This window comes from Odocoileus virginianus, chromosome 5, assembly GCF_023699985.2.
Source record: "Odocoileus virginianus isolate 20LAN1187 ecotype Illinois chromosome 5, Ovbor_1.2, whole genome shotgun sequence".
Classification (NCBI taxonomy): domain Eukaryota; kingdom Metazoa; phylum Chordata; class Mammalia; order Artiodactyla; family Cervidae; genus Odocoileus; species Odocoileus virginianus.
This window is the reverse complement of record NC_069678.1, coordinates 84067727-84086696: the sequence shown is the minus strand read 5'-3', so window position 1 is coordinate 84086696 and position 18970 is coordinate 84067727. Positions and strand designations below refer to the sequence as shown.

The 18970-nt window shown below is 42.0% G+C and overlaps 1 protein-coding gene across 3 annotated transcripts in view; it reads right to left on the bottom strand.

Moving 5' to 3' along the window:
• Positions 1-13810: 13810 nt before the first annotated feature.
• ZMYND12 (zinc finger MYND-type containing 12) overlaps positions 13811-18970 on the bottom strand; it is a 32843-nt gene continuing 27683 nt past the window's right edge. The window contains exons 6-8 of one of the 3 annotated variants that reach the window (XM_070468337.1): positions 17878-17989; positions 16268-16417; positions 13811-14216 (exon numbers count right to left, since the gene is read on the bottom strand). In XM_070468337.1, the coding sequence (XP_070324438.1) occupies positions 14095-14216; positions 16268-16417; positions 17878-17989 (384 nt within the window). In that variant the 3' untranslated portion in view covers positions 13811-14094. The other 2 variants (XM_070468338.1, XM_070468336.1) reach the window with 2 other exon arrangements.

Here is an 18970-nt window from a genome sequence, read left to right as displayed (position 1 = left end):
AAGCTCCTCTGTCCATGGGATTCTCCAGGCAAGAATACCGGAGTGGGTTGCCATGCCCTTCTCCAGGGAATCTTCCTAATCCAGGGATCGAACCCAGGTCTCCCACATTGCTGGTGGATTCTTTACCAGCTAAGCTACCAGGGAAGTGCAAATTAAATATATAATATATAAACCTACAATTAAAATATATTTAAAACATAGGTAAAAAATAATCAAAACTCATCACTTCCTAATTATCTTACTACCGTTTACTATTGTCTGTGCTCCTGAGGTTATAGACATCTATTGTGTTTGTATAGTGGAAATGCCACAGAATGGTGTGTGGCTGAGCATCTGTACCCAACTGCACTGTTCAGTGACATCACACTGGTAATTTGAAATCAACCATGGTGGGGATATCCACCCACACAGAGATGGGCAAACATGATATGTCGCTTCCCCCCCTGGGGAGATGCCTGTTAAACATTTATCAATACACCAGTGCCAATGGGTAATCAAGAAAGAAATTGATAAGCAATCCCACTCCTGAGCATACACACCGAGGAAACCAGATCTGAAAGAGACACGTGCACCCCAATGTTCATTGCAGCACTGTTTATAATAGCCAGGACATGGAAGCAACCTAGATGCCCATCAGCAGACGAATGGATAAGAAAGCTGTGGTACGTATACACAATGGAATATTACTCGGCCATTAAAAAGAATACATTTGAATCAGTTCTAATGAGATGGATAAAACTGGAGCCCATTATACAGAGTGAAGTAAGCCAGAAAGATGAACACCAATACAGTATACTAACGCATATATATGGAATTTAGAAAGATGGTAATGATAACCCTATATGCAAGACAGAAAAAGAGACACAGATGTATAGAACAGACTTCTGGACTCTCTGGAAGAAGGCGAGGGTGAGATGATCTGAGAGAACAGCATCGAAACATGTATATTATCAAGTGTGAAACAGATCGCCAGCCCAGGTTGGCTACATGAGACAAGTGCTCAGGGCTGGTGCACTGGGATGATCCAGAGGGATGGGATGGGGAAAGAGGTAGGAGGAGGGTTCAGGATGGGGAACACATGTAAATCCATGGCTGATTCATGTCAATGTATGGCAAAAACCACTACAATACTATAAAGTAATTAGCCTCCTACTAATAAAAATAATTGGGGGGAAAAAAAGAAAGAAATTGATATACTGAAGAATTGAAACATCTTGGTTCCAGGGAGGTAGCATGTATGATGGATTCCTCAGAAGCCAGTGTCATAATGTGCAGAACTGACTTGAAGAAAAACGCTTGAAAACACAGCTTCTCTGCTTGTTCTATTTTTCTGTGTGTTTTCACACATGAGAAATCTGTTTGGTTTGCTCCTGAACTTAGGAGTTTTTGAGGCTGTGTCTCTCCTGTGGGCTATACTTCAGCTAAGTTCCTCCCAGAAAAGTAAATTGTAGTTTTTCTTGCCTAACTGGCAAACGGAAGATGTGCCACAAAGAATATATCTCCAGATTTCCCTGGTGGTCCAGAGGTTAAGGATGCGTTTTCCAAGGCAGGGGATGAGTTTTGATGCCTCGTCAGGGAGCTTAGATCCCACATGCTGTGAAGCAGTTAAGCCTATGCATCACTGCAACTACTGAGCCCGTGTGCTGAAACCAGAGTCCATGTGCAGCAATAAAAAATCCTGAACAATGCAATGAAGATCTTGTGGGCTGCAACTAAGACCCAATGCAGCCAAATAAATAAATAAGCTTTTAAAAAGAATATATCTTAACTAGTCACCCAAAGAGCTCATTTCCAAGTGGTTTGAACAATAACAACAATGTTAACTTCTCCCACAGAGAAGAAATCATTTCTAAATGACTGTTTTGCTGGTTTTGGTTTTGATTAAAATTATTGCCGTGCAGCAGAATGGTTTGTTTGCCTTTGTCCCCAAATCTCTGTCCCTTTTGGTGGTTCTTTTTCAGTAAAAGTCACATGCTGAATCTACATTTTATTATTTTCATATCATAAAATGAGGAAAAGTCTTCATAGAAACTTTGTCCTATTCACTTGCATGCCAGCTGCATTCTGAAAAACCATAATTTTTCCTTTCAAACACAGAGTGCTGTCTGAATTGTAATGTTGCCAACTCTCAACTGTCAAGATGATGGAGGAAAATACTAATGCAGATGGTATGAGCTTGTCGTGAGCCTGTTCAGCATACTCTCCTGGACTGACTTTAGAATGAAGATGCAAATAGCAAGTGAGAGCTGAAAGCCACTGGGAATGGCTCTGTGGTGCAGGAAGGGTCCCAGGGCACTGGAAGGATCTGGGTACCGACCGCAAGAGCCTTTAGAACTTGTTTGCATGACATTTCCAAAGACTTCCTGGGAGAAACAGTGATAAGAGCTTCGGGAACTAACTCCAGGCAGCACCAGGACTGAGGACCTTGAATGAAGGCTGTTCCCCAACTGGTGAGGGTCAGGGAGACCCTCGCCCCCGCCACTGCCTAGGAAGAGAGGCCCGAGGATAATGCTTCTAGGAAGAGGCCCGGGGATAACGCTTCTAGGAGGAGAGGCACGGGGATAACGCTTCTTTGTTGCAGGCAGGCTGCTGCTCTGTTTTGCCACCCACATTGTCCTTCAACCAAACACTGGGGAACGTGACCCGAACTTCTTTTTTATTTTATATGAAATTCTTCAAATGACATAAAAGTAGAGAGGCTAGTTTAGTGAATTCCTCTAGTTTTCAATTATCAACACTTTCTATTTTTACTCTATCTACCGATTTCTTTTCTTAAGCATTTAAAAACAGTTCCCATGCTCCATATATTTTCCCCCCTGCATACTTTAGAAGGCATCTCATTTTTAAGACAGGTTTCTGACACTTCCCTGGTGGTCCAATGGCTAAGAATCTTCCTTGCAATGCAGGGTCCATGGGACAGGGCCACTAAGCCCACTTGTTTCATAGCAACTAGAGAGCCCATGCGCCAAGTCAACAAAAATTTCCTCATGATGCAACGAAGATCTCGTGCGCAGCAACTAAGACTCGACGCAGCCAAATAAATATATTTTTTTAAAGTCTATTCCACTGGCAATCTATTTTACATATGGTAACATATATGTTTCCATGCTACTCTCTCAATAGCCAGTCGGAATTTGCTGCATATCACAGGGAGCTCAAATCAGTGCTCTGTGACAACCTAGAGGGATGGGATGAGGTGGGACCTGGGAGGGGGATTCAAGAGGGAGGGGACATATGGGTGATTCATGCTGATGTATGGCAGAAGCCAACACAATATTGTAAAGCAATTATCCTCCAATTAAGAATAAACACATTTTTTTAAAATGGCTATTCCACTTTAAAAAAAGAGATTCCCTTATGCCTGTACCACATACAACAAAATTAACAATAATTCCTTGATCCTGTCTAATACCCAGTGCATAGAAACTTCCCCCCGTTATCTCAGAAGACCTGGATTTACTGCATTGTGGACCAGTGTGTTCGATGGGGCCTGAGGTCCCTTGGGAAGACTGGTACCTGCTTTCCCACCATCCCTTCTGTGGCTCTGGCAGAAACCATGCTGAAGAGGCCCCAGCAGAGAGGTCTTTAGGCTGGCTGCAGACACCTGCCTCAGGTGTTTTAGCTTGGGATTTCCTCTCCCCGAGAAAAAGAGCCAGTGAGACCTCCCCTCCTGTTTTCCAACGGTCCATGGTCATCCCCTGAGACTGTCCCCACTTTGCGCTGCTAACACCCACCTGGCTGTCAGGCTGGTTCCCGTTTCACTGCTTTCCCTGCAGCTGTGTTTTTCACTGCAGGAGTTCCCTCAGTCAGGGAACGGGCTTCCCCCGAGGATTACCGCTCTTCCCCTGGCCTCAGATCTACGGCACTCTCAGTGAATCACAGTTCGTCAGAACTCCCAAGAGGCCTTGGCTTCTTCATTTGTTAGGAATTTTGGCTGAATCCCTTCTAAGTCAGACAAGATTTGAGTAGCAGGACCTTGTGTCACATCTAAAGGCCTAAAGAGACAGCAACCGGATGTATTGCTTGCTCAGGGGTGTTCTTTTGTTCTAAAGTGAGGGTCCTAAATTCCGGGATCTAATGCCTGATGGTCTGAGGTGGAGCTGATGTAATAATGACGGAAATAAAGTGCATAATAAATGTAATGCTCTTGAATCATCTCAAAGCCACTCCACCCCCTCTTGTCTATGGAAAAATTGCTCTCCATGAAAATGGTCCCTAGTGCCAGAAAGGCTGGGGATCACAGCTTTAAAGAACATCATTATGACAATGGGTGATATCTGAATTAAAGTCTGTATTTCATTCTTTGACAGTATCCTACTAATGATTAATTTCCCAATTTCAATGATTGTACTAATGAGAATATGTAAGAGAGCATCCTGGTTTTTAGAAGATCCATATTAAGTATTTAGGGATAAAGGAGCACCATGTCTGCATCTAACTTTCAAACAATTCAGAAAATAATGTGTATTTATGGAAAGAAAGTGATAAGGCAAATATGGTAAAATGTTAACGTCTGGGGAATCTGAGTGAAAGACATATGGGAATCCTTTGAATGAATACTCTGGATAAATCTGAAATTATGTCAGCCTCTTCTGCTGGGTTCACCTCTTCTCCGTTAAACATTCTGTTTCAGGGCATTTCCTGAGGTTCTTGTCCTTCTTTCTCTTTCCTTCCCTAGGTTGTCTCCTTCATTTTCAGAGTATTAATTACCATCCACATGCTCTTGATCTCTCAAACCCAGGCTTCTTTTCCTAATGTCAGATGGCGTGTCCAGTTTCCTGCCTTTTCATCGCCCCTCAAATGTTTCATAAGTATCTTTAAACTCACCATGACCCAAGCTGAATTCACATTCTTCTCTCACTCCCACAAACCTGCTCCTTTTCCAGGGCCTCCTCAAGTGAGGGCACAACCCTGACCGTATATTCAAACCAGAGGAAAGGAAAACTCACACCAGCAGTCACTTACGGCCGCTCTCCTGCCCCTTCAACCAGTGCTGTTTCTTGTGGTAAAGTTTGACTTTCAAGGCCTGAATAGTCTTTGTTCACTGAAAACTTTTCTTCCTTATTCTTGAAGATGTTCTAGGATTGTTTCTTGTTTGTAAGCAAGGGACAACATTTATAATATATAATCTTGGTTTTATATCTTGATCTCAATAGTAAGATTGCTTACATGCTTTTCAAATCTGCTGTTTATTGAAATATTTATTAATTATTGAAACTGTCTGCATATGCATATATATTAGATTAAATATTTATCTCCATCTCATCATCATCCATCTGATGAATATCAGGAAAGATGTACTTTTTCTAGCAAACAAAACGATGACATTGTTTGTCATTCAAGTAATGCTTCATTATTTTTTCTGAAGTATCTACTTGGCCAGATGTGTGTTCTGTGTGACCTCTTGTTCCTGAGATATATTATGCTTCATAGAGCTGTTGTGAATACAGAAACCTCACTTGCATGGCGCACATCTATAGGAGGACCTACTGGTGGCAGAGCACTGTGGTGTGCTAAAGTTGTGCAATGATAAAATATTGGTGAGTGGGTACTCAGAGCAGCTACTCAATGTCAATCTTTGTTAAATAAAGGTTCGTAGACAAAATGACATAATTTGTAACAGTGCATATGTACTTGCTAGTAGAGAACATTTATCCAGGCCTTTCGGAAATGACCCCTTAGCTCCATACCCGCAAATTCTATTGAAGATGCTTAGGGAAGGTTACCTGGTGGCAACATAAGAGATACTCTTATTTCCCAAGAACTCCTGGTTCTCTTGAACCTGTGTGTACCTTTTTGGGTCAGGGAAATCACCTTTTGGTTTCCCAAGTGGTGCAGTGGTAAAGAATCTGACTGCTAATGCAGGAGATGCAGGAGACGTGGGTTCGATCTCTGGGTTGGGAAGATCCCTTTGAGTGGGAACTGGGAACTTACTCCAATATTCCTGCCTGGAGAATCCCATGGATAGAGGAACCTGGCGGGCTACAGTCCATGGGGTCGCAAAGACTCGAACACAACTGAGTATTTATGCATGCACACAAATCACATTTCATAGAGTGTCAGAATTGAGACTATGTCCTGCATCACTGTATCATTTATGAACATGAAATACATTTTCATTGAAGAGTCAAAAAAGAGGGCAAAATAAAACACTTTTGAATCAGTGAAAGAAAGAAAATTTGAGAATTTTCCATTAGCAAACTCTTTATTATATATAAAATAATAATAATAATTGTGATTTGTGGGTTCAAGATGCACATGAAATAAGTAAAAGTAGTGATACGTAAGTTGGGGGAAGAAAATGCAGTTTAAAGGTTTTAAAGTTCTTATATTGTCCAGGATAAGGGTAAACAACCTGAATAACTTTAGACTTTGATAAGTAAGGGATGAATATTTGAATTTCTGGAGTAATCACTTAAAGAATAGAAATATAGTGTATAACCTACAAACTAGCAGATGGAGATGGGGGAAGATAGAAAATGGAGTGAGAAAAAATACATAATCAGTCTAAAAGAAAGAAGAAGGAAAATAGAACATGCAATACAAATAGAAGGCACAGAATAATAGATTTAAATCCAAAGACCTTAGCACAGAAATAAAATGTAAATTGACTAAATGATTGTTTTTAAAATTACAGATATAAAAATATCTAACTATGATACTTGCATGAGAGGTACATATAGAACATAAGGGTACAGATTGCTTGAAAGTAAAAGGTTGTAAGAAGAACTAGTGTTTAGTCAGAGTTTAGTTGGGAAAACGGTAGTTTCCTTGAGCAGTGTGAGTAAAGAGACTGATTTTATGTAAGGAATTAGAATCTTACATGATCTTTGGAATGGTTGGATAATCAGGCAGCCAAGGTCAGCAAGGTTCTTTTATAGGAAATATGCTTTCAGGAAAGCAACAGTGGGTGATTAACAGAGGAGATTAAGGGCTCCTCCTTCTCATCTGGCTTCCAAATATTGTGCAGTTGCCCCTCATTGGCTGAATTTATTCCAGAATCATCAAAGGAAAGAGATACTGGGAACTGTAGTTCCAAGCTTCCCCTCTAAAGCAGAGGTAAGTGCTTATGCAGAGGTAAATGATAACACCTTGCTGATAACAAGCTACCCAGCCCCAAGGGAAATAGGCATAGCTATGTTAGTATGCAGCTAGGGTGCAGCTAGGGCTCATCTGGGCTTCCTCGGTGGCTCAGCTGCTAAAGAATCTGCCCACAATGCGGGAGACCTGGGTTCGATCCCTGGGTTGGGAAGATCCCCTGGAGAAGGGAAAGGCTACCCACTCCAGTATTCTGGCCTGGAGAATTCCATGGACTATATAGTCCACGGGGTCGCAAAGAGTTGGACACAACTGAGCAACTTTCACTTTCACTTTCATGTTAGTATCAGAACAAAATATTCTGAAAGAGGAACTCCCCAGGTCAGTAGGTGCCAAATATGATACTGGAGATCAGTGGAGAAATAACTCCAGAAAGAATGAAGAAACGGAGGCAAAGAAAAAACAATACCCAGTTGTGGATGTGACTGGTGATAGAAGCAAGGTCCAATGCTGTAAAGAGCATTATTGCATAGGAACCTGGAATGTTAGGTCCATGAATCTAGGCAAATTGGAAGTGGTCAAACAGGAGATGGCAAGAGTGAACATCAACATTTTAGAAAGCAGAGAACTAAAATGGACTGGAATGGGTGAATTTAACTCAGATGACCATCATATCTACTACTGTGGGCAGGAATCCCTTAGAAGAAATGGAGTAGCCATCACAGAAAACAAGAGTCTGAAATGCAGTACTTGGATGCAATCTCAAAAATGACAGAATGATCTCTGTTCGTTTCCAAGGCAAACCATTCAATATCACGGTAATCCAAGTCTATACCCCAACCAGTAATGCTGAAGAAGCTGAAGTTGAATGGTTCTATGAAGACCTACAAGACCCTTTAGAACTAAATGCCCCCCCAAAATGCCCTTTTCATTATAGAGGACTGGAATGCAAAAGTAGGAAGTCAAGAAACACCTGGAGTAACAGGCAAATTTGTCCTTGGAGTACAGAATGAAGCAGGGCAAAGACTAATAGAGTTTGGCCAAGAGAATGCACTGGTCATAGCAAACACCCTCTTCCAACAACACAAGAGAAGACTCTACACATGGGCATCACCAGATGGTCAACACCGAAATCAGATTGATTATATTCTTTGCAGCCAAAGATGGAGAAGCTCTATACAGTCAGCAAAAACAAGACCGGAGCTGACTGTGGCTCAGATCATGAACTTCTTATTGCCAAATTCAGACTTAAATTGAAGAAAGTAGGGAAAACCACTGGACCATTCAGGTATGACCTAAATCAAATCCCTTAAGATTATACAGTGGAAGTGATAGATTCAAGGGATTAGATCTGATAGACAGAGTGCCTGATGAACTATGGATGGAGGTTCATGACATTGTACAGGAGACAGGGATCAAGACCACCCCCAAGAAAAAGAAATGAAAAAAAGCAAAATGGCTGTCTGAGGAGGCCTCACAAATAGCTGTGAAAGGAAGAGAAGCCAAAAGCAAAGGAGAAAAGGAAAGATATACCCATTTCAGTGCAGAGTTCCAAAGAAAAGCAAGGAGAGATAAGAAAGCCTTCCTCAGTGATCAGTGCAAAGAAATAGAGAAAAAAAATAGAACGGGAAAGACTAGAGATCTCTTCAAGAAAATTAGAGATACCAAGGGAACATTTCATGCACAGATGGGCTTAATAAAGGACAGAAATGTTATGGACTTAACAAGAAGCAGAAGATGTTAAGAAGAAGTGGCAAGAATACACAGAAGAACTGTGCAAAAAAGATCTTCATGACCCAGATAATCACAATGGTGTGATCACTCACCTAGAGCCAGACATCCTGGAATGTGAATGGAGAAATTTTAAGAACTCAGCAGTGGCCACAGGACTGGAAAAGGTCAGTTTTCATTCCAATCCCAAAGAAAGGCAATGCCAAAGAATGCTCAAACTACTGCACAGTTGCACTCATCTCACATGCTAGTAAAGTAATGCTCAAAATTCTCCAAGCCAGGCTTCAGCAATACATGAACCATGAACTTCCAGATGTATAAGCTGGTTTTAGAAAAGGAACCAGAGATCAAATTGCCAACATCTGCTAGATCATTGAAAAAGCAAGAGAGTTCCAGAAAAAACATCTATTTCTGCTTTATTGACTATGCCAAAGCCTTTGACTGCATGGATCACATGCAGTGGAAATGTGGAAAATTCTTAAAAAGATGGGAATATCAGACTACCTGACCTACCTCTAGGGAAATCTGTATGCAGGTCAAGAAACAACAGTTAGAACTGGATATGGAACGACAGACTGGTTCCAAATAGGAAAAGGAGTACGTCAAGGCTGTATATTGTCCTCTGCTTATTTAACTTCTATGCAGAGTACATCATGAGAATTGCTGGGCTGGATGAAGTACAAGCTGGAATAAAGATTGCTGGGAGAAATATCAATAACCTCAGATATGCAGATGACACCACCTTTATGGCAGAAAGCGAAGAAGAACTAAAGAGCCTCTTGATGAAAGTGAAAGAGGAGAGTGAAAAAGCTGGCTTAAAGCTCAACATTCAGAAAATTAAGATCATGGCATCTGGTCCCATCACTTCATGGCAAATAGATGGGGAAACAATTAGAAACAGTGGCTGACTTTATTTTTCTGGGCTCCAAAATCACTGCAGATGGTGATTGCAGCCATGAAATTAAAAGATGCTTACTCCTTGGAAGGAAAGTTATTACCAACCTAGACAGCATATTAAAAAGCAGAGACATTACCTTGCCAACAAAGGTTTGTCTAGCTAAGGCTATGGTTTTTCCGGTGGTCATGTATGGTTGTGAGAGTTGGACTATAAAGAAAGCTGAGTGCTGAAGAATTGATGCTTTTGAACTGTGGTGTTGGAGAAGACTCTTGAGAGTCCCTTGGACTGCAAGGAGATCCAACCAGTCCATCCTAAAGGAGATCAGTCCTGGGTGTTCATTGGAAGGACTGATGCTGAAACTGAAGCTGCAATACTTTGACCACCTGATGCGAAGAACTGACTCATTTGAAAAGACCCTGGTGCTGGGAAAGATTGAGGGCAGGAGGAGAAGGGGATGACAGAGGATGAGATGGTTGGATGGTATCACCAACTCAGTGGACATGAGTTTGAGTAAACTCTGGAAGTTGGTGACGGACAGGGAGGCCTGGTGTGCTGCAGTCTATGGGGTCACAAGAGTCAGACACAACTGAGAGACTGAACTGAACTGAAAGTCAAAAGCATTCCTAGAGATAAAGAGAATCACTTCAAAATACAAAAAATAAGGATTCAATTCACCAGGAAAATATTTGAATTTGTACTTGCCTAATAAACAAGCCCCAAAGTATGTAATGCAAAAATTGATAGAACTGCAGGAAAAATAGATACAGCCACAATCATATTGGAGGGATTTTATATACCTCTCTCAGAAATAAATTAAAAATTCATCAGTAAGATGCAGAGTTTGAAAATGTGAGAAAAAATTGATTTAATGGACATATATAAGGCATGGTTCCCAATAATTCTATCCTTTTCCAGCACACACACAACAATTACAAATACATATTAACTATATCCTGAGCCATAAAGAAAACTTCAAATAATTTCTTAAAGTCAAAATTGTACACATAATATTTTATGATCTCAATAAAATTAAGCTGGAAAACAACAAAGAGGTAATTAAAGTCACCATCTTTTAGAAATTAAGAATCATACTTCTAAATAACTCATGAGTCATAAACAATTAAGATCTATTTAGAGTGAATGATAGTAAAAATACTTTTAATAACATGTGGGATCAATGAAAGCAGTATTTAGAGATAAATTTACAGCTTTAAATTCAAATCTTAGAAAAGCAGAAAGGCTGAAAATAAATTACTAGACATGATGCAAAAAAGCAGAACATTATGGGCCATCACCAAGAGGAAAATCAGTCAACAGGAACAATAAGTTGAAGCAATAATTTTATTAATATACTCAGTGGAGGACTCATGAAGAAGAATTCAGGTGTGGAAGGAACAGAAAACAGGGAGGAGGGGGAAAAGAGGCCAGTGACTATAGTAAAGAAGAGGGTTCGAGTTTAATGAAATGGATGTTGAAGGACTTCTTTAGAATAAGGAAGTTCTAATATTTTCCTTTAACTTATCTGCTGAAGAACTGTTCATGCTTCTCCTCACTCCCCCAAACTTCATTAAAGATCTCTTTGGAAGAGCTGGCTCATATTTGAAGTGAGAATCAAAAAGGAGTTGCGTCCCTAAAGAGATGAAAAAAACAACTACAAGACAAGATGTGGGAAGTGTAAAGGTAACTGAAGCTAAAAATGAAAGCAAGAGACAGGTAGAAAAGTAAGGCCTTTGGGACTTCGCAGTCTTTGAGAATCCTAAGTATACCCCAAGGGGATTTTACAGATCCGAAGGGGCAAGGTGTAGCCATCTGACCTATTTTTATTAATATTACATGTATCTGAGTGAATTAATTTCAGTGAGGAATATAAAACTCTCTGATAGGTCTTTTTTTTTTAGGGGGATAGTTAAATTTTTATTGAAGTATAGTTGATTTATAATATTGTGTTAATTTCAGACAAACAGCAAAGTGATTCACTTACACAACCATATGTAAGGGAAAATGAGCCATTTCAGATTGTGTTTATCACCTGGGGAGATGATACAATATACATTTAAAAATTAGGAAACAGAGTGTACATGAGACTGATCTCTATTAGATATATTTTTATGTTTAGAAAAAATATCCAAAATGTTAGCTATGGCGTCTCTCTATGAGGAGTTCTGGGTGGTTTCTATTTCTTCTTTATATATAACTGTCTGCCATAAGTATGAACACTCCGTAAGTATGTATTTTTTAAAAGTTATATTGAAAAAAAAAAGTTACATTGAGGTAACATCTTTTTCTTTTTAAAAAGTTTTTTTAACTGGAGGATAATTTCTTTACAACATTGTATTGGTTTCTGCCATACATCAACACGAATCAGCCATAGGTATACATATGTCCCCTCCCTCTTAAACCTCCCTCCCATCTCCCACCCCATTCCACCCATCAGAGCACCCTGTGACATACAGCAAATTCCCACTATCTATTTTACATATGGTAATGTATATATTTCCATGCTACTCTCTCAATTTGTTCCACCTTCTCCTTCTACCTCTGTGTCCATAAGTCTGTTCTCTGTGTCTGCATCTCTATTGCCCTACAAATCTCTAATTGCATCTCTATTGCCCTACATCTCTAGTGCCCTACAAATAGGTTCATTGGTACCATTATTTTAGATTCCATAAATATGCATTAATATATCATATCTGTTTTTCTGACTTACTTCACTCTGTATAACAAGCCCTAGGTTCTTTCACCACATTAGGACAGACTCAAATGTGTTCTTTTCTTATGGCTGAGTAATATTACATTGTATATATGTACCACAACTTCTTTATTCACTCATCTTAAAGTGGACATCTAGGTTGTTTCCATGTCCTAACTATTGTAAATAGTGCAGCAACAAACACTGGGGTACATGCATCTCTTTCAGTCATGGTTTTCTCAGAATATATGACCAGTAGTGGGATTGTTGAGTCATATGGTAGTTCTATTCCTAATTTTTTAAGGAATCTCCATATTGTTCTCCATAGAGGCCATATTGGTCCTTCTTTTTTCTAATTTATTTTATTTTTGGCTGCCCTGAGTCTTCATTGCTGCACATGGGCTTTCTCTAATTGCAGCGAGTGGGGGCTACTCTCTAGCTTCAGTGCGCAGTCTTCTCATTGCAGTGGCTTCTCTTGTTGCGGAACATAGTCTCTAAGGTGGACGGGCTCAGTAGTTGCAGCTCGAAAGCTCTAGAGTACAGGTTCAGTAATTGTGACACATGGGCTTAGTTGGCCTGCAGCATGGGGAATCTTCCCAGACTAGAGAGCAAAACACGGTCTGCTGCATTGCAAGGTGGATTCCTAACCACTGGGCCACCAGGTAAGTCCTTTGACAGGTCCTTGATTTGCATATCCTCTCCCTGGTTTAGATCTATCCAGAAAGCAAAGAGCTAATGGGCAGGCTGCTTGGTGAGTCTGGAGCAAAAATGTCTGCGCTAAATGACCAGAGTCCTCAATGGGACAAGTTGATACTGTCGTGGCCACACCTGGGCCATCTTAGAATGTAATGAGATTGAGTGTGTGGGGGCAGTGAGTGGGGGTCACAGAGCTAGTATGTGAGAAAGCTGGGATGTGAACCAGGCATGTCTGCTCCCGTGCCTGCCCTCTGTCCCCTACATCACAGGAGACCTTCCAGAGGACTGCTGCCCTGGACGGTAGAGATGACTCACATCCACTTCAAATAACTCTCTGAGGAAAGAGACACCAGCGTGGAAGGGTAACTTGGCCCATCTATACTGGAGCTCCTTGAAAGGCCCCAGGGGCCTTTTCTGCCCAAGACCTACAATTTATGTCTGCATTTAGCACTTTGCTTTCTATGTGTCACACATCCTCTTTGCTCCTCCATTCCCCCTTTACGGCCTGCTTTTCCATTAAGTGGATCTTTTCTAGTGTGCCATTTTAATTTCTTTGTTGATTTTAACTGTTTTTAGAGTAATTTTCTTAGCGATTGCTCGAGGAATCATAATGGACATTTTAATCACAATCTACCTCAAATTAATGCTAACTTAATTACAGCAGAATAGAGGAACTTTACTCCAATATAGCTCTAATCCCTACCCCTTTCTTTGGCAAAGAACTATGAAGCATGAATCACTGGGAGACCTCAGAGAAATAAGATAAACTATTTGCAGTTTAATTACGAATACCTTGTTAGTGAACTGACAGCACATTATTCAAAGTCGTACAAAGTCATAATAAGCAAGAGTTTTACTGATCTCTGTGCCAAAAGCTCTACATTCCCCCAACATATGCTGTGTAACAATAAAAACACAGCTACGAGTGCAGTCCCAGGGGAACAGGGTGGGTACTTCAGCAATTCATAGCACCTCAGTGCCCCTGTGCAAGGCTGAAATATTTTAGATGCTCAGTCGTCCCTGATGCAGAGCTCATGGGTCACTAAGTAATGGGTTGAGCTTCCTCAACTGAGATGAGATTTAGTAAACCCTGAATGGTGTCTTGTTCCTGGACACTGAGCTTCTGTTTTTTGGCTAGGTGGAGGGCTCTCAAGGCATATTCCTCTGCCTGAAAGAGAATTGCAGAGACAAAAGGAAATTGTCACAGAAAAGCATTATGTTGGAAGCCCCATCTCTGCTCAACCCCAGGAACATGGGCAGGACCCTTCAGCTTCTCATATTACCCACTGAGCTCTTTGTGAAAACTTGTGAACACATGAACTTGGTCTTCATAGCTAGCCTCATGTGTGGGATGAGGGTGAGAGAGGTCAAGGAACAAGAAAACCTGGATGCTGAATTTCTGAGTTTATAGTGGACAAAGCCTCTTTTCTCCACTTCAGGGCCCTTTGAACCAACATTGAGAGGCATAGAGGTGAGAGGTGCCACAAGTAAATTGCCATCTGGGGAGTCCAGGTGGCCCAGAGTCTTGATTTGGACAGAAGTTTTACAGGACATCCTGAGACAGACTCTGGCTCATCTTTCCTTCCTTCCTTCCTTCCCTTCTTTCCTCCCTCTCTGCCTTCCTTCCCCCTTTCCCTCCTTTCCTTCAATAAACATTTATTGAAGGGCTACTGTGTTTCAGAGACTGTGACTATAGGCAGAAATTCCTAACCTTGTGAAATTTACTACATAGTAGGAGAGAGAGGCAATAAACAAGACAAATAAGTAGAATACGATGGTATCTTAAATAGTGATTCAAGCTGAGAGAAAAAACTAAAGCAGGCAGGGGGACAGAAAGTATTAGTGATGGCAATGCTCCTGCTGCTGCTGCTGCTAAGTCGCTTCAGTCGTGTCTGATGGGGGGTTGCCATTTCAGACAGAGGACAGGGAAGGCCTTATTCAAGAGCAGATAGCTGATTCCAGACCTGAAGGAAGAAAGGCACCAATCTGAGTAGAGAGAGATGGCCCTTTCTTCTAAGAACCTCTTGTAGATCTAACATCCTTAAAATACCTTGGAGGAATGACTTCCTTCAGCAGAAAATGGGACCCTGAAATGCAGAGGTTTTGCCCACAGTAAACCTGGAAATGCAATGAAAGTGCTTCTCTGTTCCCTGACCCTTCTCACCTCCAACCCATATAGGGTGTCTGTCCCTCCTTCACGCTCCCACAGTGCCCCAGGCTTTGCTCTCACACTCTGTTATAACCCACTGATTGGGAACTCCTCCAGGCCCTGGTATACAGTAGGTGCTTAGTAAAAGTTTGCAGGCAGATGGAAAGAATGAAGGAAAGAAGGGAGGAAGGGAACAGGGGAAGGACATCTTAACTTTTCCCATGTCACCTGCACAAAACTGCGTCCTCCAGCCAACCCTCTCTCCTCTTTCCCCTTGCCTGCTTTGTTTTTCTTTGTAGAGCTTCTCAGGCTCTGAAATTATATTACACATTTATGTGTTCACTTGTTTATTGTGACTTCCCCTCCTCCAGAAGAACCTAAGTTCCATGGAAATAGGCAACTTGGCTGGTAGTTCACCACTGTACCCTCAGTCTCTAGAACCAGCCTTTGCAAATGGCAGACATTCAATAAATTATTGAATGAGTGGATCAGTCAATCAATAAATTAAGGAACCTGAGATTTGCCACTTACTCTAGAAGAAATTTGGCAAATAATGGATGCACTCTGTGCCTCAGTTCCTTACCTGTAAAGTGGGAATGATAAAAGACTTACCTTGTAAGGTTGATATGGGAATTACATGTGATACTTCATGTAAAGTACTTAGGCTAGTGACTGGCATGTAATAAGCACTCAAAAATGATTACCTTTGGAATTGTTTCTGCCCGGATCCCTCCAGCAACAGGGAACTCACTATCACTGTGTAGTCAGAGTGACTGCTCCATTTCCCCAAGAATTCCCCAGAGCCCTTCTGTCCTGCAGGCCTCCCAGCACTGTCCCAGCCTCAGTTTACCTGTGCAACCCTAGGGTGGTCCCCTTGAGGGAAGAAGACAATCCTGTTTTCATTGTGCAGTTGGACTTAACACAGGGGAAATGTTGTGAGTGTCTGAACTTTTTTGGAGTGAGGGCTTACTCTGAGCACAAAAGCTAGTGCAGCTGGACAAAACAGCCGAATCCAACCAGAGGAATTTCTCCCTCTGTTTTAGATTTGCTGCTTTTCTAGGGGAACTTGCCTTTGAAGAATTCATCATCAGGAAGTAAAGCATGAACAGAATTTTGAGAACAAAGATCGTTTTCTGGGGGGCTTTGTTAGATGTGGATTCTCGAATGTTCAAGATTGAAGTCAGGATCTGAATAGCTTCTGCTTCCTGGGCTTCATCTGCAATGGCAAGAAAGGGAGAAAAGAGGAAACAGGCCCTGGGGCAGCTGCATCTACCCTCAGGGATAAGCACTGAGCAGTTAGGGCACCCGGCCTTCAGGCAGTTCGCCAGCTTTGTCCAACGTGCCATCATCAGAGTAAACTGAAAAAAAAAAAAAAAAGTTCATTCCTACAGGTCCCTGAGTTGCTTAGCTTGCTTTATTTCAGAGTCCTAGATTTCTCAGGCCCCCGATACAGGGAATTTGTCCTGGTGTGATTCCTTGAGTCCAACTGAGCTTTCATTCTACAGCAAGAGGAGGGAGACAGGCTTCTGGTAGCCACAGAATCTTAATTCTTCTTCCCCAAATCCAAAGATGCTTAAGCGACAACCTTTCTGCTTTCCCCATGTGAGGCTAAGCTAAGAGAAAAAGGCAGAAAAGACATACACTGTAATGTTAAAGTTGACGCTCTTTGGATAGCTATGATTTTCAAGTTTTATGCTTTAACATGAACCACTTTTATAATGAGAGAAAAGTCAATAAAGCTATGAATTTTTCTAAGTTTAGCTCAAAACTTCTCCAAGAAGTCTTCCTTTTTCAAAACCATCCAACTGTCCTCATTTCTTCATTCTGGGACTCACCTTTAATATAATTTGTACTTGTTGAAGTTATCTTTTCTTTCACATAGTTTCTGTCTCACTACACTGTTTGTCTCTTTTGAGCAGAAACTAGATCCTGCATCAATTTTTATGATCTCAGAAGGAATGGTGCTGTATTCAGTCCTCAGCTCTTTGCTGAGCTAAGGATACAGAGATGACTCAGAATCCACCATGAGAAGAAGCATGCCACTGAGAAGCTCACGGTCCAGTAAACGAAGGGGAAGAGGCTTCAGAACAAACGAGCAACGGGACTCCCATGTGGACACTCATGTGTCCCGGGAGGATAACTCATAAAAAATGGATGCTGTGCAAAAATCTCAGGGGGTTCTAGCTGGGTTTTCTTTCCTTCCAAAGCTGTCCCTCATTAACCCCACTGGAAAGACTGTGTGTGATTCTGTGGTGTTGTGCTGTGTTAAGTCACTTCAGTTATATCTGACTCTGTGCGACCCCATGGACTGTAGACCACCAGGCTCCTCTGTCCATGGGATTCTCCAGGCAAGAATACTGGAGTGGGCTGCCACACCCCCCTCCAGGGGATCTTCCTGACCCAGGAATCAAACCCACCTCTCCTGAATTGGCAGGCAGGTCCTTTACCATTAGTGCCACCTGGGAAGCCCATGGGTGATGCTAGGGACCTGAATTTTTCACAACACTGGCCAAATCGCTTTGATTCCTCTTTCTCAGTTTGCCCATCTGCAAAATAGGGAAGATGGCACGGATGCGCCTCAAGACAGGGACAGCTGTTCTCCCTCTGAGGGGCAAAGTCTATGGATCAGAAGAAATGAAGTCACTGCTCTGTTTCCCAGGAAGAATTGCCACTTACCCAAGCCAGTGTCAGTCTCAAATCGTTTGCCCAGTAGATCTATTTGTTGGATGCGAGCCTGTGAGAGGACTTGATAGTGATCGTTCAAATATTTGTTCCAGATCTCAGAGACCTGTTGGGAAAGGAGATGGTAATCAGACAAGCAGGCTGGACTTTAGCCATTGGACCAGACATTTGAGAGGGCAGAACCTCTGGTCAGGCTTTCTGACCATCTACAGACTCCCCATTTCATTGTGCCTGGAGGCAGGGGGAGCCCTAGGAGCCTGGAGGTGCTTGCCCAAGGTAAGTGTGACAAATGCTGGGCTGCAAAGGGCATGTGGCAGGCTGATCTGGGGACAGCCCTGATGGGGTCTAATTATAATAGCTGCCATGTATGTACGAATGAATACCAAGAGGAGAAAGAGGATGGGATGAATTGGGAGATTAGGATTGACATATATACACTACTATGGTGGTTCGCTGGAGCACGCACTCACATATGTATAAAATAGATGACTAATGAGAACCTACTATATAGCAGAGGCAACTCTACACAGCGCTCTGTGGTGACCTAAATGGGAAGTGGTAGGTCTTCCTAGGAAGCAGAGCAGCGACTTCACCTCTTCTGATCCATAGACTTTGCCCCTCAGAGGGAGAGCAGCTGTCCCTGTCATGGTGTGCATCCATGCCATCTTCCCTATTTTGCAGAATGGGCAGACTGAGAGAGGAATCAAAGCGATTTGGCCAGTGTTCTGAAAAATTCAGGTCCCTAGCATCACCCATGGGCTTCCCAGGTGGCACTAATGGTGAAGAACCCGCCTGCCAATTCAGGAGACATGGTTTTGATTTCTGAGTCAGGAAGATCCCCTGGAGGATGATGGTTTAGGCGGTGGAGAATCCGCCTGCCAATGCAGGAGCTGCAGGAGACCCGGATGCAATGCTTGGGTCGGGAAGATACCCTGGAGGAGGAAATGGCAACCTACCCCAGTATTCTCGCTGGGATAATCCCATGGATAGAGAAGACTGGTGGGCTATAGTTCATGGCGTCGCAAAGAGTCAGACATGACTGAGCCCCTGAGCATGCAACTCACACATGTGTAAAATAGATAACTGA